Source organism: Pelmatolapia mariae, linkage group LG7 (genome assembly GCF_036321145.2).
Source record: "Pelmatolapia mariae isolate MD_Pm_ZW linkage group LG7, Pm_UMD_F_2, whole genome shotgun sequence".
Taxonomy (NCBI): domain Eukaryota; kingdom Metazoa; phylum Chordata; class Actinopteri; order Cichliformes; family Cichlidae; genus Pelmatolapia; species Pelmatolapia mariae.
The window spans coordinates 43,252,668-43,270,944 of record NC_086233.1 but is presented as its reverse complement, the minus strand read 5'-3'; the positions used below and the strand labels follow the sequence as shown (position 1 = coordinate 43,270,944).

General features: G+C 39.9%; 2 protein-coding genes across 2 annotated transcripts; one reads left to right on the top strand and one right to left on the bottom strand.

The window, feature by feature from the left end:
* Positions 1–281: 281 nt before the first annotated feature.
* On the top strand, positions 282–1,653 carry LOC134631785 (maternal protein exuperantia-1-like). The gene is made up of 2 exons (XM_063480340.1): positions 282–354; positions 1,004–1,653. The coding sequence occupies exons 1-2, from the start codon at positions 282–284 to the stop codon at positions 1,651–1,653; spliced, it is 723 nt and encodes a 240-aa protein (XP_063336410.1).
* Positions 1,654–2,425: 772 nt separating this feature from the next.
* On the bottom strand, positions 2,426–17,000 carry mpi (mannose phosphate isomerase). Its single transcript, XM_063479192.1, has 9 exons — positions 16,886–17,000; positions 15,537–15,664; positions 13,272–13,472; positions 12,861–13,002; positions 12,587–12,766; positions 11,270–11,443; positions 9,650–9,858; positions 6,692–6,916; positions 2,426–4,628 (listed from the first exon to the last, which is right to left on the bottom strand). Exons 1-8 carry the CDS (start codon positions 16,899–16,901, stop codon positions 6,698–6,700), a joined length of 1,269 nt encoding a protein of 422 aa, XP_063335262.1. The 5' UTR covers positions 16,902–17,000; the 3' UTR covers positions 2,426–4,628; positions 6,692–6,697.
* Between the last annotated feature and the right edge of the window lie 1,277 nt (positions 17,001–18,277).

Genomic DNA, 18,277 nt, shown 5'->3' with positions numbered 1-18,277 from the left:
ATTATACCTAAGCGTTTTTTATTTGTGTTTTTCATGTATCTTCATTGTATGGTCCAATATGGTTCTTTTCGTCGAGGCTTTTGTTTTGAAGCTTTCAAGCTTCCGGTCGGTCACTGCGCAGGTGCTTTAAAACATGGCGGGGAAAGTTTGACAGAGTAGAACTGTGCCGACCAAATGTAATGTTTTATCGCTAAATATTTTAGGCCAGTGATGATAGTCGGTTTTGGACTTTTGTAGCTAACCTCTCTGTTGCTCTCACTAACGGAAGTTATTTAGTCGTGATGCAAAAACCTGAGGAAGCTGAAGGCGCTCAACAGTCGCTGGTTTTCTTTGACCTGGAGACGACTGGACTGGGTACGGTCATACTCTAACTTTGTTTTACGTGACATATGACCGATAAAACTGTATCATGAAGCTAATGTTGTAAACTGCGGTTAAAAGTTGGAAAGACACACACGGTTGACTCACTCAGCGCACCGTGCACACATATGTATCAAAGATAAATGGAGCCAAAATATTCAATAGCTCATTTGTTTGTTTGTTCTTTTTTTTTTGGTCATTTTTCTTTTCTTTAAAAGAAAAAAACAACTATTAAATAGCATCTCTTCAAATGTAAAATGCAGCCTTGCAATAAATATGCTGTTTATTTATTTTATAAATATGCTATTTTTTGCATTTGCAGCTACATGACAAAGAGACAGTGAATTTTTTAAAATTATTATTAATGAGGTCATTTTCCCAGAAATTCTGAGAAGCTTTCAGCTACAGTCCAAAAAGTGGAAGACTGCACAGTGGAAGACAAACTGTGCAACATCAACAATTATTAACTTATTTGAGGGTGTTTTTTCTGTTTCTTCTTTATTTATTTTACTTTCATTTATTGGCTCTTAAAATTGCTCTTGTTTCTGCTAAAAAAAAAAAAAAAAAAAAAAACCCAAACAAAATCTACAGGTAGTCATTTAAATTTGAAGCACATGAAAGTGTTCATGTTTTATTTCTCTAGATCCAAATTGTGAGATTGTCCAGCTGGCTGCGGTGAGTGGAGGCCACTCGCTGAACCTCTACGTCGTCCCTCGCTGTCGAATGCAGCGAGGAGCATCCAAGGTGACTGGCTTCAAGGTACACAGGCAGAGGCTGTACCTGCACCGGCAGCCTGTTCTCACCAACTCCCTCAGAGAGGTGCTCGTCTCCTTTATAGCTTTCCTTCAGATGCTCGGCCGCCCTCTCGTCATCGGCCACAACATTCGCCGCTTTGATTGTCTGCTTCTGGCTCGCGCGCTAGATGAATTTGGCCTCAGAGCAGAGTTTGAGTCTTCGGTCTCAGGTTACGTTGACACTCTGCCGCTGTCACGTGAGGTGCTGAAGGACTACGGCCTGGAGAGTTTTCGACAGGAGAACTTGGTCAGGGAGCTGCTGGGCGTGAGCTACAAGGCCCATGATGCTCTGGAGGACGTGCGGGCTTTACGGGCACTGTATGATGTTCTTCGGCCCAAGCCGGAAGTGATCTGCAGGCACAGATTTACTCTGGACACCATGGATGACAAAACACCTGTTACAGCTGCCAAAGTGCCCTGCAGACTACCAGGACAGCGCCCCCTGTGGGAGCACTTCAAACGGACCGTGACGGTTACAGAGGATCATAACAGAACCTGATACAATTTTAATTTATTATCTGAGACTTAAGAAATTAATATTAAAAGAAAATAAGTAAACATAACGAAAGTCTGTACACTGGATATAAGGAAATAAAACTTTATGGCACTTTTCTACAACACAAAAGAAAATTCTTATTCAGGAGTAGTTTTAGGATGTGGCGGCAGGTAAATGCATGGATTTACTGAACATGACTGAAGATGTTGCCGGTTGCAGCTGATGATTTGGAGCTTTTAGCATACATCATCTTTGTTTCTGCCAACAAGCAGGCAGGTCGTGTTCATCGTTAGGTTTTTTTTCTTAATATACAAATGTCTATTTGTGGTATTATAAATGGTCAATCCATAGGCAGTGGAGATTTTAAAAACTCATCGTTGACCCAGCAGCTTTACTTTCATTATTATATTCAGATATTTGCTTACAGTTTTATGACAGAAGAAATTTTATATACTTAATGTTTCAATGTGTTCTATGGAAAGCTATATTTGACATTAATAAATGTGTTGCATTTCTACTCTGTTCCAGATTGTATACTCTTACATGCTCTTTTCTGCTCACTAGCATGTAAAACATTCCAATCAGAGATGCCCCAGTCTGCTACACATTTGCCACTCTATGACATTGTGTTATAACAAACATTTCTGTGATATGATATAATAGAAATACTTGCTACAGTACTGTCACACAGGGGGGGCTGTAAAAGTCTGTGTGTGGTGTTCATGTTCATGCTCCAGAGGCAGGAAATAAAAAATAAGTTCAGACCGTACGGTTAACAGAACCTGGCTTTATTAAACCGTTTTTACATACATGTTCTCTGCAGTCCCATGCTACAGCATCACCACATTCAAAAATACTCAACCATGCCCTAACTACAGACATATTCTAGTAAATGTTCCCATAAAAGAAAGAAAACAACGCAGTAATCTCCCAAACTGTATTTGAAAGTCATTAGTTTATAGTAAGGAAAAAAGAACCACAAACTTCAGGTGTCCAGTATTCAAATGAAAACGTGACTTACAGCAAGATCGGCAACAAAAAGGTGTGTGATCATTAAATCAGAAGTTACATTAAATACAGTACTCCACAAAACAAAGATAACATGAAAACATGGCAAACAAGAGATGATTCGTTAACAGTGTTTTGAGCTACAGAAGGATGATTTGAGGTAATCAAGAAAAGTGATCTAAAAAATAACTTCACATCCTTCTTAGTACTCTTTTTTTAAAAAAAACAGCAAACAACTAAAGGTTTACCACATCTGCACTGGGAACAATCAACCTACATCACAAGCGTGATAATAAAGCATTAACAGGGCTTCACTCACTCTGAAAAACATGTTCAGTGGTAGGTTGGCAGGCTGATAGAGGACCTATCATTGAATATTTGAGTTGAGAGCCTATAAAAACTACTACAAGAAGAAAGTGCACATCATTATTGAGTGAATTCAGATCGACCCTGGTACTAGAACCGGAACGTTACACAGAAGTTTGCACCATTACTGAAATAATCTACTATTACTACTGCACCAACATGTTGTAAAGTGGTCACCAAAAGAGATTATATTTTAGGAAAAGAAACCTGTTTAGCTATTATAATAAACATGTAAAACCATTTACTTCATATGTATCGTCACGTGCTGATTAATCGTTACAAACAACAGTCAAAAAAATCTGTCTCCAATACAATAAGGTATAAAATTCAATGCAGCATTTTGTTGTACAACTGTACAAAAAGACAAAAAAAATCTTTTAAAGGTACTTTTTGTAATTAAACTGCAGCAAATGTTAACTAAAACCTTTATCACCAGGGGCCAGTATTTCACCAGTAAATGCCATTGTAAAAACAATGTTCTAATGGCTTGCCTGGTTAAACAAAGGTTACGCTGATGCACCATCTTGTGGTACAAATTGTTATTACACAAAATTGCCGTCCAGCCCTGATTAAGGTTCTCTTTATATCTCTTCAACAAAAAATATATCAATGTTTTGGACGTAAAGTCATGCCGATCAATTATTTACATTCTGCTGAAAGCTTCATTTAACTTTAAAAGGTGTTAAAAACACTTTTAAAACAGAGGAAATTACAATAAGTACCTTAAAGCAGGTTTAGTTAATTGTTAGTTGACAAACAAGATGTTTGACTCGGTATGCATTTATGATTCTTGAGGTGTAACAATTCTCCCAAACTACAAGGTTCATACCTTGTTTTTTTGTTTTTTTTGCGTTCACACCAAAGACAAAGTGAAGTATTGCCGTGAGTTATTTGCGTGAATTCATGCACATTGGAAACTGTTGAATAAGGTATTTACAGCTGCTTTCTTTTTTTCCCCAAGATGCTGCCACAGCGGATGGATCTGAGTATTTGATTTGGCACAGTTTTTATGCCAGGTACCCTTCCTAATGTAACACTTCAAGTTACTATGCTACTAACAGCTAACAGGACAATGAGGAGTACAACCAATAGCTGGAAACATGTCAGAGTAATTTCAAAATTTGAAAATCGTGTAAAAGTCCATTAGGTTGCATGAATTCCCTCCCTTTTTTCCCCAAAGTGAAGTTTACCCGTTCAGCTCTATATACCCTCAGACAGTCTCAATACCCGTCCTGTCCGACAGCTTCAGCTGTTGTGCCAAACACATTTGATTTCCCAAGAAAAGAAGAAGAAAATGTCCAGTGCAAAAGTTCTTTGATACATCCAGATTAGCACAACGCAAAACGTTCTTGATAATGAGGGCAACAATTCGCAGCAACATCCCCTGTTAGCCAGGAGCAGACAAGTAGAGTACTGAAGACCCAAGACCGCACGACCCAGGGAAACCCCGTAGAAGGAAGAGTGAGGCCACAGATTTATCCCTGATGGCCAAAGGGACGAGACTCAGAGGACCAGATGCAACAGGGAGCTGACCTGGCCAGATGCCAGCCATCCCAGCACAAGCTGAGGACAGGACCCCATGCCCCAAAATGCCCAAGAACGGCCTGGAATCAGACAAAGAAGCAAAGAAGTGGGTAAGCAACCACAACAAATCATCGACCCACACTCCCTGGACCATCAAGTACCCACATCCCACTGGAGGCAGCAATGACCAGTGGGAAGTTGTAGGGAGGGCTAGCGTCCCATCCTCCATGACCATGTCCCACAGGGCCCAAGGCTCAACAGGCCCCAGGCCCAGTCTCTCTCTCACACAAACACACACATGTATGCACACACTGGCTCCCTCCAAGGTCATATGTGTACACTGACATGTTGTAGGCTGTAATGATGCCATCCATTCTGACTGTAGTTTCACCAGGAGAGAATTGACAATTTTGCTCTGTCTCGTTAGACTGCAGAGACGTACAAACACTTCACTTCATGTTTTGTGTGAAACATTAAAGGGAATGAATCATTGTCCATACAAATACTGTTCGCACAATGCTTAACCAAAAATCTGAAATCTGTGCTGCCTTTTTGTGTGGCCGAGTGTGGCTAGTGTTAGCATAAACACCAGAAGTATTTTTTTCTTTTCAGGTTAACGCCCACATACCTGCACAGTGCTCTGGTTGTTAGTTTTGTCAGATAAGCCCACATACAAAAGTCGAACATCACGCCCTGTCAGGGAGAGGTACTCCCACCTGTTATGGGTGACTGAACAAACTCTTCAAATCAACAACTTAACTTGCATCTAATTAAAGCAATAATTAAAGTCTGCACTTCTAGTACTTCTGGACTTTCTGTATGGTCGACAAATAGCAGGTGTCCCTGCTTGTTACTTGAACAATCTTTATTACATCTTTCATAAAGTTAGCATGCTTTAATTGCTCTACGTGAATCCCAGAGTACCTACGTGACACAGCATGGTGGACGTTTGTATCATGGTTTTGGTCTCAGAATTGTTACACCCCTACATGGTTGCCACATCGTCATGCTTCATGGGACAGAGATGGAAATGGCTCTTCATGCCCACTTCTTATTTATTTTTATTCATTCGTTTTTAATACTCATGAGTTTTCACCACTTTGATGGGTATTTTCCAGACTGTAAAACATGCGCTGGTAACAGAAGCAGTAACACTCAGCAGGCTTAGCTTCACTGTGATTGGTTTGTAGCACTGATATAGTAATCACAGAAGGTGCTCTGGAGAGTGCTACTGCTCTAAAACATGCACAGGCATCTCAGTATCACACTATGTACTTTTTTCTGTTTTTCTTTTCTTTTCTTTTTTTTGCCTAAAATGACGTTTGAAAGGTGGATATTCTCCAGTTTGAGCTAAAGTTAAAATGACAACACTGATCCTGGGTGAACGCAGCAGCTGGCATATAAAACAGATGTGCTTTGTCCTCAACAGGTTGGTTGTCTGGCTGTTCAAAGCACTGAGTGGTGGTGAAGTCTACAAGAGTAAACATCAGCCCCACAATGCTGTTTAGTTCATTACAGCTAGTGTGTGTCACCTTCATCATACAGGATATAAAATAACATGCAGGAAAAAAATTGAAAAATAAACTGTACTTGATGTTTTTTTCCAGTTATCACCAACATTTTTTTTACATTCAGCCTTTAGCTAATTGAAAACTTTTAATCATGTTGGATGTTCTTCACGTGTCCTGGGACGGCAGATGTTCAGATTTCTATTTTTGAGCAAACTAAGGACCTTAAATACCAAAACAGCAACTAAACAGACATATTTTACTTTTTAGTCTGCCCTCTATCCAGCACCTATAAAGAATTTTGGATGTGCAGATCTTCTGTGTTTTATGAGTACTTGCACACACGAAAAGGGTAAGAACCAATGAAATCCATCAGCATTGGATTAAAACTGGAGTTTAAAGCTAGAGAAGAGTGCTGGAGGTGGCGGAGAGGGCCACATGTTACATTTTAGGGGTTAAAGGGGAGCAGCAGGTACCAATGAGCGTCAATAAACTGGGTCTAGAGGCTCCTTTAGCTTCTATACTACCTAGTAAAAAGTGCACGACTCATCGAGCTCAGTTAAAACACAAAGACAAACCTCGACACTTCAAATCACAAATACAAACAGGTAGTATGAGCTTTAACGACCACAGACCCACAACTACAGAAGGCAGCAGGCTCGAAAAAGGGTCATCCCCGACTGCGAGGTGATGTGTAGAGAGACGCTCTCGTTGGCCGAGACAAACAGGACGCTGCCCCGCGTCAGTGTGAGGTCAGAGAGAGCGGCAGGCGAGGTTCCCGTGGCTTCACCTTCAATGACCAGGAGGATGCTGGCGCTGTCGACTGGAGCAATATTGTACTGCTTCACTGAGGCTGGGATCTGCAGGATGGAAGGGTGACAATGAGTCGGTATTTAAAACAAAAATTAAAACACTAAAGAAAACATTCGAGACTTCCTGTTTAAAGATGGTGCTCGCAATAGTCCAATGACAGTTTGGATGTCGATCAAAGAGTGTGTCATCAATCCTTAATCAACCAATCAGCATGCGTTTTTTAATTGCTTTAGCCATTACACTCAATTCATTCCTCTCACTGAGGACCCTCTCATGAGCGCCACCTGCTGATTAATAAGATATAAATCCAGTTTTACCAACAACTGTGGCCTCATGTGCAGATTTCTAAATTTGATGATGTGTACTTTGTGACTTCAGACATTTGTTATACTTCAGTTCAGGTCTAACTGTAGATGTGTATTTTTAACAGTATTAAAATCACAGGTGTTGTAATAACATCAATAATGGTTTAACTAAAGCTAGGTATGAAAAACCATTTTGCTGAACTGGAATCAAATAAAATCTAGACACATGAAAAAAGTAAAATGACACTGTACACAACATATACACTCACCAGACAGTTAACTACATGTGTTAAACTGCTTCTTATCTAATCAGTCACATGTCGGCACCTCATTGTACTTAGGGATGTAGATATAGTTAAGAAGACTGATCATCAACGGGGGGAAGAAAGGTGATTTAAATGATTCCCTATTTTTACTTTACTGTCTGTAATTGGGACCTAACTTCCTGAAATCAGTGAAGTTTAGCATGAGTATTCATTGGTCTTTGTTAAACCTTTCATGCATGAATTATGACAACCTCAATCAGGATTTTTTTCCTTCATCTTTAGGCATGAAAAGATGAATAAAAATACTTATGAAAAAATCCTGATTGAGGTTGTCATAATTCATGCACGACAGGGTTAAATAACAATAATTACAATGAAACACGTCATACATCTATAGTCACACTAAGCGACCAGTGGATGGCAGGGTATGGAGTGACAGATCAGTGTCCAATGTATTGGTTTATGTGCAAGTATACCATCAACACTGACCCAAATACAAGAAAACAGCCTTTGCATAGCTGTCCACTGTAGTGACCACTATGCGTGAAAGGGTTAATTTGGTCAGATTGTTGAGTCACATAACTGTGACTCAGCTGCCTTCAAAAAGTTGTTGTGTTTGTATTGCACGATCAATTTGTAACTCCTTAAATCAAACCTCTAAAACTAATACTGAAACTAGTAAAAACTAAAGTGAAACTAAGCAGTTTTACAAAAACTAAACTCAAATAATCAAAGCCACTTCGGAAAATACATGAAAATACATGAAACTCGCGTTTCTTTCAAATTTGTTTTTGCACTCTGTCAGTTCAACAAACTACGTGTCAAAGTGTCACAAAGGCAGACTGATGGAAGGAAGTTTTCTATAATATCAACTCCGAGTGAACATGGGTTGAGAGTAACAGTTTAACTTTTTAAAAACACAAAACACAATATGCCAAATATTACATTTTAAACTAAATCTTAAGAAAAATTAAAAGCAAAAAACAACTGGTTATTATATACACTGATCAGATATAACATTATGACCACCTGCCTAATTTCTGTGTTGGTCCCCGTATTGCTGCCAAAACAGCCCGGACCCTTCGAGGCATGAACTCCACTAGACCTCTGAAAATGTGCTGCTGTATCTGTACCAAGATGTTAGCAATATATCCTTTAAGTCCTGTAAGTTGCAAAGGGGGCCTTCATGGATGTTTTTGTCAAGCACATCCCACAGAATGACTGGATTTAGATCTGGGGAATTTGGAGGCCAAGTCAACACCTCAAACTCATTGCTGTGGTCCAACCATTTTTTGCTTTGTGGCAGGGAGCATCATGCTGCTGAAAGAGGCCACAGCCAGCAGAAAATGATGTTTCTATCAAAGGGTGTACACATCAAAGTAACATCCACATGGATGGCAGGACCCAAGGTTTCCCAGTAGAACATTCCCCAAAGCGTCACACTCAACCAGCTTGCCTTCTTCCCATAATGGATCCTGGTGCCAGGTGTTCCCCAGGTAAGCAACTCACACACACCTGACATCCACGTGATGTAAAAGAAAATAAAACATGATTCATCAGACCAGACCACTGCTTCCATTGCTCCTTGGTCCACTTCTGATGCGGATCAGCATGGACACCCTGACTGGTCTGCTGTTATGCAGCCACATACACAACAAACTGTGATGCTCTGTGTATTCTGATGTCTTTCTATGAGAACCAGCTTCAACTTTTTCAGCAGTTTGAGCTACAGTTACTCATCTGTTGGATCAGACCACACGGGCCAGCCTTCACTCCTCACATGCATCAGTGAGCCTTAGTTGTCCATGACCCCGTCGCTTATTCAGCACTGTTCGTTCTTTGGGCCACTTTTGATAAATACTGACCACTGCAGATGGTGAACAACCAACAGGAGCTCCAGAGATCCTCTGACCCAGTCATCTAGCCATCAGTCCTTGTCAAACTCACTCACATCGTTACATTTGCTCAATTTTCCTACTTGAAACACATAAACCTTGAGGACAAAATGTTCACTATCTCCCTAATATATCAAACCCACTAACAGAAGCCATGATAAAGATACAATCAGCATTATTCACTTTAACTAGCAGCGGTCACAGTGTTATGTCTAATTTGTATATAATGTCAATATATCACGTAAAGTTAGTTGTTTTTTCTCAAATGACAAGGTTTTATTTTAAAGAAGAGATCAACTATACAATTTTCTAACCTGTATCCTCATGACAGTGAAGTCTGGCACGGGCGGGTTGTATATGGACACGCAGGGGTCAGAGGGGTCCTGAAGACACGGGAAGATTTTCGAGGAGGCGGGGGCGGGGCTGTAGTTCAGCATCTCACAGAGCGTGTTAACATCGATGTATTTGGGTGTCAGTCCGGCCCTCACAGTGTTGTCTGAGCAGGCCATGCACTCAATACAGTCTAGATGGGTGGATAAATAGAAAATCAAATATTAAAATCAATTCCCAGAAAATCCTGCAATATTAAACAGATTCAGATGCTTTCATGTGGGTGAACAGCAGAACAGGGCAATTTTCCAGAGATAAAGATGAGCTGAACACATCATCAACACATCTCATAGCCGGATTGCATTTTATTCTGCTGAGACAGCTGCTAAAAAAGACACTGCGGTAAATCAGTGCTTCACAGACTGCTGAGTTCACAGAGAAGCTCTTGAGTATGCTTCATGTTTCAAAGAAGATGACACCAAAGCTCGACATTTCTGGTAAAAAAAAAGAAAAAAAAAAGGCTGGCTCTCAGCATTTTGCGGTTTGCTCCCAGTGGATGAGGCAGTTTTACTAGCTTCCACGTCATTTGCTGAAAATAACTAAATCGATGTATTTAACATCAACTCATCTAAGGAATCAAATAATACACACAGAATTTACTGGAGCTGGCTACTTGGTTATGTTAGTGACACCAAAAACATTATTTATTCTGCCTCCACCCAAGAGCCAGACACCATTTACTGTTTACTGTCAGACAAACCCCACTTTTTGTGAAAGTTCATTAGCTGCTAGCAGGCCACGTCCTGTCTTGTGTTTCCCTACCTGCAGACTGATTAGTTCACTGCTGTGGCAGTCTTTGATATAATTTAGCTTCCTCTCCAGAGTCTCTTGTCCAGCAGTTGGACAGATTCCAGTTTAAACATCTCTGACTGTACAACAAAACGTATTCTGCTCTGTCACAAGCTTTTTAGTATACTTTAGGGTTCTTCAGTGTAAAAAAATAAAAATGCGCAATCCTCCTTTAAAAACTCCCTGTGTATTAATCTGCAGCTGAGCGTAGTTCAATATCTGAGTAGCATTTTCTCAAAACTACAGAGGCCTGCAGTTTTGAGACTTTATTGATCTATACTTTAAGATTTGTGGTAGAGATGCAGTGGACGTGACGTTGAGAGTAACAGAAGATGGATAAAAACATTGTTTATTTTTATGATTGGGATTAAAGACCCAGCGCTTCTATGACATAATAGCTCGTCCAGTTTATTCACCTTCACAATTTACAGGTTATTGACTGTAAAATGACAAATGTGATCCATTAGGTGATGAGTGTGTTGTAAGCTTGACTAAAATTCTGACCAATACTGTAGAGAAGTGAGCCTTGTGGACAGACAGAAGCCAGTCTTGGCATAATCAAATTGGTCGTCCAGACAGAAAAGCCGAAGCTGCTAAATAATCCCATACTAGCTCTTAAAAGCTGTATCTGCTGCTCTGTTATACAGGAGAACTGCAGCGACGCTGGAGAGTCAACAGTTTCAGTCACGCTCACTCAACTGAATCTGGAGCTCTATTGTACTAGAATCTTATAAATGTAAATGCTATCTACTGACCTCCATAAAGGTAAGCGTGAGGCTCATTGGCTCCCAGGAACATGGCCTGGCCTGGATTCAGGACCACATGATTGAGGAAGTAGATTGAGAAGCAGCCAATGTCTCCAGGGTACTGAGAGTGGAGACGGAGCAACAGGTCACCATTGATGCCTGACGTGTCCTTTCCAGCTGCAGCTGCAAGGATCACAAACATCCCAAGGTAGGACTGTGTTAGCAAAACATAAGATCAGACTGAGCTCTTATTGTTCTCTGTGTTTCAAAGTCATTTTTGTATAATTGCAGAATGGTCGACTTTGCTGCCACATGCTAACACTGCTAGGTGTGAACACACAGCACCGTTCCCCTGATGTGATCTCAGGGCAACACAATCACAGCTGGACCCCACCCTTTCACTGTAGCTATTTATTCTAACACAAATACCCTCAAAACATTATTTATACTTCAGCAATTATGTTTTAGTAAAGACTTCAAGTTAGCGGATACCACACTTTTTCAGGTCTTAGATACGTTTTCAATTCCATTCAGTTTATGTAGTGCTAAATCAAACGCCTCAAGTCAAATGCTTGCTCATAGGAGCAAGCACTTGGCAACAGTGGGAAAGAAAAACTCCCCTTTAACAGGAAGAAACCTCCAGCAGAATCAGGCTCAGGGAGGGGCAGCCATCTGCCCTGACTGCCTGAGGGTGTCAAGATTAAAAATATCATCACTAGCTAATGAGAAACCTTCCTATCCAATGCCAGTATACAACAGAATCACACAAAGGTTTCTTAGCCTTTATAATTTTAGTAATTACTCCAATCTGACACACAGATTCGATCTTCAACATGTAGGTCCTGGTTAAAATGTGGCCAGAACTACAAAGTCTAACGAGCTTGGAAAGAAAAGCGTCTGGACTTCTTTAGGTTGCTTGAAGACGTTTCACCTCTCATCCGAGAAGCTTCTTCAGTTCTAGAGTAAAATGGTGGAGAGTCCCAGATTTAACATATTTATTAAACAAATACTGCATATCAGACTTTGACTCTGCAATTTTCAGTGTTTTTTTTTTCATTTAATATAGTATAGATCTTTTAAAGAATCTATTATTGTAAATTAATCTCTTTTAATAAACCGTTTTCAAAATAATTTTTTTGCCTTCAGTGGCCTTGATTCAATTTTTGTGTCATTTACAATAAAACTGCCTCAGAAATGTGTAATAGTTAAACGACACATATCTACACACACATCATGCAACCTGTTGACAATCATTTAACCCTGGAGAACCCATGGGGTCAAATTTGACCCCATGGGTTCTCCAGGGTTAAACAAATTAATTCTCACCGTCTTCCGTGACCCTTTTCACCAGCTCGTTGAGGTTCTCTACCACCACCTTCTTCTCCCAATCCATCATCCTGGTGAAGCACCTCTTCAGCGCCTGGCTCGTACGGTCTGCATCTCCCACGCTGGCCCGCAGCTCTTGTGCTGCCCCGTGACCCACCAGAGTGTGGAACTCTGGGACCTCTGACAAATAAACACACACAGATTAATTTTGTTTTATGACCATTTGAAGCAGAGTACATGTTTTTTGGTTTGACACAAAAAATCCAAAACTCACTTTCAAGAAATTCCAGGATCTCTTCCACTGGTCTGAAGCCACAGAGGCCTTCGAAGCGGGTGAGAGCAATGGCCATCTCAGGTTTGTGGTTGGTGTCTGGGTAGTGCTCCGGAAACTGAGCATGTAGTCGAGTGGCTAATTCCTGACCAAAACATTATAGAAAAAAACATGCGTTTTCATACACATACAAAGGAAAAAAGTATGTCCTTGAGCCTAAAAAACTTGAAAATATAATGAGTTCAGTATCACTACATGCTATACGAGTAAATTTGAGTAATGCCTTCTCCTGATTAATCATTTGATAAAGCAGCTGACATTTGCCTCCACCCATAAACTTCAGCCAGTTCACAATGATGAGCCAGCTTCAGCAGAACTTGAACTCTGAGCAGGTGTGGGAGTCTGTGTACTCACCTTGTTGGGGTGGGCCTGTATTGACAGAGCCGTGTTGACCGAGAGAACTTTGAAGAGGAAAGGCAGCTGACCCTGGAAGGTGTCTTTCACCTTTAAGCCCAGACATGCAGGGAAGTGGGCAATCCACTGGCCCAGGGTGGTCTGTGCGATCCTGTTGTCCTTAATCTGGGCGTCACCTTTTGGGTGAGCGCCCATCCACAGCTGGAGAGAACAGCACAGCTTTTAACTGAATAACAGCTCATACTTTATTTACTTTATTTAGAAATATTCCAGTTGGTGTTGCAGCAAGAGGTTCCAAAAGTGGGCACACTTTACATTTCCTAAGTACTAAATCTTAAGTAAATATAATTGAATAAATAATAAAAACCACAGTTTTGTAGCTCGCCTTATTTTCTTTTTATCTGCCTTGAAACTTTCTAAAACTCCTATGAGAGGCCCCAGATGTCTTGCTGACTGAGAGAAAAGCCTGCGATTATACATGGACCCAATTAATCCAATACTCCAAACCATGGTCATTTATAGTCAGTGAAAAGGAAGGAATCCAAACTATGAGAGTGTAATCTACGGGATCAGAGCGCTATTCCAGTTTGTAAATAAAGGACAAGCTCTACCAAAGTCACGTGTCAGTAAGCAAACAGATGATCCAAAAACTAGACACCTACACTGTACTTCCTGACTTCATATCAAATTTGACAGCACACTAAGGTTGAATAGTGTTTTTATATTTAATCAGACTACTTCCAGAGTTTCCATTTGGAATCAATGACGTTTTTATGGAGTCTTTTATTCACAGCATGGTTGTTTAATAGATTGTCTGCTGGGGGAATTTGTTTTCTATTGCTTGTTAAGCTGTGCCTAAAACCACTGAATGAAGCACAAACTGTGTGCTGTATGGAATATATCACAGAATGTTAATGATTCAGAGATTTAGAAAATCAAATATAGGTGTATTTAATTATAATTTGATGCTAAATCTTTTTTACACTGCTTCTAGAACACAAAACACACCGAGAATACCTGTTCAATCAGTAAAATTAATTTCACTTTGATCCATGACTAACTGAATTGGTTTCCACATCTTGTTTATCAAGCTGTGTAGCTTTAAGGTTTAAATGGACTCTAATGTGTAAATATCTGGAATTAAAATGATTATTTTTACCGCTAAATAACCAGATTAATAACTTTCTACAGCATATCTTGCAGTCTTACATACTCATATAGTATATTTTATATGTTCTCAATGAGAACCATTTGATAACATCTCTGCAGTAGGTGGCTCAGATAGGGATCATTTTCTGTGAAAAAAAATGAAGTCATACAACCCGTGAAATGCCCCCTTTAGATTGGTCAGGTGGTGCCAAGACCACCCCTTTTATGTGAACGGGCAGGGGAAGCCCTGGGATAATTTAGCCAGTTAACTAGTTGTGTGTGAATGTTTATTCATATTAGAGGCCCAGGTCTGAAACATAAAGCCTTAGGTACCTTCAATCTGCGTTATTTTTACTAGGCACCAGGGGGAAATGACTGTGACTATAAAAGGAAGTCTGTGGGAAAAAAGCACCAGCTGTGGGAAGAGTTCAATAATATGGGACAGACTGGAACAAGTCACTTAAAAAGAACAAAACAAAATAAAACACCAAAAGTCAGTTAACAAAAAGACATGTCACATAATGTGTTGATCAATGCCATCCTTCTGAAAATGTGTACAACCAAGGGATGTGGTCCACAGTATGTGAAAATATCAGCACTATCGTAACCTGAACTAATGACCTTTGTGACAAACACTGCAAAGCTGTTGTGGCTAAATAAAGACAGACTTATTAAAGGCATGCACAGCACCGAGCCTGTGCCAAGACAGCGTAGGACATGACTGCATTTAAAACCAAAATGATTACCTTATTTTTGCTTGGCTGAGGAGTTGTGTATCATTAACGGTAACGTAAGACTACAGAGCTAAATTCAGATGTTAAAGATCCCTCATTGCTGACAGTAAGTGTAAACAAGCTCAAGCGACTCAAGCGTAGCTATCTCAAGAAATTGTAGTCTTACAATTCTATTCAAATCTATTCCAGAAAACCAGAGTGAAAACCAAGTTTCCAGCTCTGTTCCAGCATAGTGGTCTCATGTTTTCAGAAAACCTGAAAACATTAAGTTTCCTTAACTTTTAAGAATGAATCACATGCATGTTTGCACATTTTCAATACTGAGTGTTAAATGTTCACCACCCTCCCTCCAACAGGTACCCCAAATATCTCTGGGCCTTACCTCTGCATAAGGTTTATCAGCCTCTACGACAGCAAGTGCATCTCCGCCAATCACCAGCTTGGCCACCTCGCTGTCCAGTCCAACCTTGCCCCATGCATAATTTTGCACAGCACAGGTCAGGGGAAACACTGAGGAGGAAACATTTAATGTGCAATAAGTATATAAATATTACAAAAAACAAAACAAAAACACACAGTGAGTTACAAAACTCTAGTATGAGCCTCTTTAATGTTCTACTGGCAGGTGCATATGCACACAGCAGCCAGTTTATCAGCAGCAGAACTGAGACAATAACACATTAGGGTTCCATCTTCACACACAGTGAGACCCATGTCGAGCTTTTAATAGTGATAGCTGTACTGCTCTAAGATCATTCAAACAACAAGCCATCTTTAAATATCATCAGACGCTCATGGTAATAATTGTTTTTTGTGCCCATGATCCAGTAATCCTTTATTATGCAATATCAATCATCAGAAAAAACCTTAAAGAGTTAAAGTCATCTATAAAAATATTAAAATGCATTAGATTTATGTAGGTACAGGAAAATCATCTCATAGTTTTACTTATTAAGCTCTTTATTTTCATTTCATTTATTTATTTATTTCACACTTGGTACAACAGTTTCCACAGTTAGTTCTTTCAGACAAACCAACTACACTTTCTATCAGTAAAGCACTGCAACCATGTGTGAAAAGGAGCAGGAAGAAGAATATATTCTTATTAAACCCTGCCCTTATTGTGTTATATTTGGCTTTTGGTTTTTTACATGATGTTAATTTATTTAATAACACTTTTTATTGAGTTGACTGATTTAAAAAATAAATCTTTACCTCATTAATCTCTTTCTGTCTTATCACAGTTTGAACTATAATAAACAAGTTTCACTGGATTTCTAATAACTACCTGCTTCGCTAAACCAGTAAGACAAGCGGAACGGATTGCTAGGGGTACATTTTTAATCAGAACACCAGGCAGCTGACGGTGCAGCCTTCACAGGACAGAAACACACAGTAAGCAGCTTTACGTTTGGCAGGCTCTGTTTGCCGGTTTCAGACAAATGTAGCTGAAAGTAGAGGTTTAATATGCGGTGGGGAAAAAATACCAAACTCCATCTTTGTGGCTGAGGTGCTAACAGCACAGTGAAAAGGTCAGTGAGCCACACGTAAAGCAATCAAAACGCCGGCTGAAACAATGAGGTGGTTTTTCGGATAACGCCGAGTCTCCCGTCACATTACCGAGCAGCACCGGACATCACGCAGCGTAAACAAACATCTGCTGTTAGCTAGCTGAGTATGTATCTGTGAAAGAGATCATTTCAGGGAGTTTAAAAGGAGTCAATCTCTCACCTCTCACTTCCTCCATGTCTGCGACGTCGACTGACGGCTGCTGGTGACGTCACGACGAACGTGGCAGATGCGTTTGGTTTTTTTTGTTTGTTTTTTTAAATTTGAGTAATTCAACTGAATTATTTCAGCTTTTTACCCACAGAGATAATTGCTTGGAAAAGAATAAAGCAAAAAAAATAAAAACTAAACGCTACAGAATGTTTGTTTGTTTTTGTTTTTTTAATATTTATTCGACCATAACTGGCCACAGGGCATTCTGGACATGTCCTACGAGGACATCCGACAGTTAGGACCAACCCAAAATGGAAAGAAAATGAAACAACAAGAACACTATACATATAATCATATATAAGTATAGATAGATAGATAGATGTGTGAGTGTGTGTGTGCGTGTGTTCTTTTTATAACAAGTAAATTAAAGTTGAACTAAAAGAGTATGGAGTTTTTTATGCATTAAAACTTTTCATACATATGAGATTTTTACAGAAATCTTCTGTTATATATATTTTTCTATAAATGCATTACACATTTTTCAGAAAATTTAATGAGCCAGCTATGAAACGAACTACGAGTGGAAATGTGGTTGGTCCAAATGACATACCTGTGGAGGTATGGAGATGTTGTCTTACTGACCAGATTGGTTGACACAATCTTGGAGAATGAGAGGATGCCTGAAGAAAGGAGGTGAAGTGCACTGATATGAATTTTCAAGAACAAGGGTGATGTGCAAACTGTAACTACAGAGGGATGCGAAAAAGAGGAAGACCTCAGAGAAGATTTATGGATTTAGCAAAGGAAGAAATGCAGAGGCATCCACAGGATTCACAAATAGTTTATTAATACTTTATTATTATTGTTGTTGTTGTTGTTGTTATCATTATTATTATTAGTTTAGTAATCAGTTTGTTGGGTAAATAAGATTGTGGGGGGTTTTAATAACAAAAACTCAAATAACATCTACAGTATAAGCCATGGACTCATATCAACATCATTATGCTCAGGATTTTCTCCAAGTCTGTTGTGGCCAGTGCTATCCTCTACGCTGTTGCATGCTGGGGCAGCAGGTTGAGGGTTGCTGATGCCAACAGACTCAATACACCGATCTGCAAGGCCAGCAATGTTGTGGGGATGGAGCTGGACTCTCTTAAGGTGGTGACGGAGAGGCGAATGTTGTCCAAGATAAAGAAAATGTTGGATAATTCCTCCCACCCACTCCATGACATGCTGGCTAGCCACAGGAGCATGTTCAGTGAGAGACTGAGATTACCAGAAAGCACCACTGAACGACACAGGAAATCATTCCTGCCTGTGGCCATCTCCCTGTACAACTCATCCACCTAACACACTGTATACTGCAATAGCTACACCCTTTTTGCACATGCTCTTCTTTCT

Coding starts and splice junctions, on each gene's coding strand:
- LOC134631785 (XM_063480340.1), top strand. CDS start 282: ATGCAAAAACCTGAGGAAGCTGAAGGCGCTCAACAGTCGCTGGTTTTC. Junction 355..1,003: donor CCTGGAGACGACTGGACTGG/GTACGGTCATAC, acceptor TTATTTCTCTAG/ATCCAAATTGTGAGATTGTC.
- mpi (XM_063479192.1), bottom strand. Junction 13,473..15,536: donor CTGATAAACCTTATGCAGAG/GTAAGGCCCAGA, acceptor TGTTCTCTCCAG/CTGTGGATGGGCGCTCACCC. Junction 9,859..11,269: donor TCACGCTTACCTTTATGGAG/GTCAGTAGATAG, acceptor CCACCCATCTAG/ACTGTATTGAGTGCATGGCC.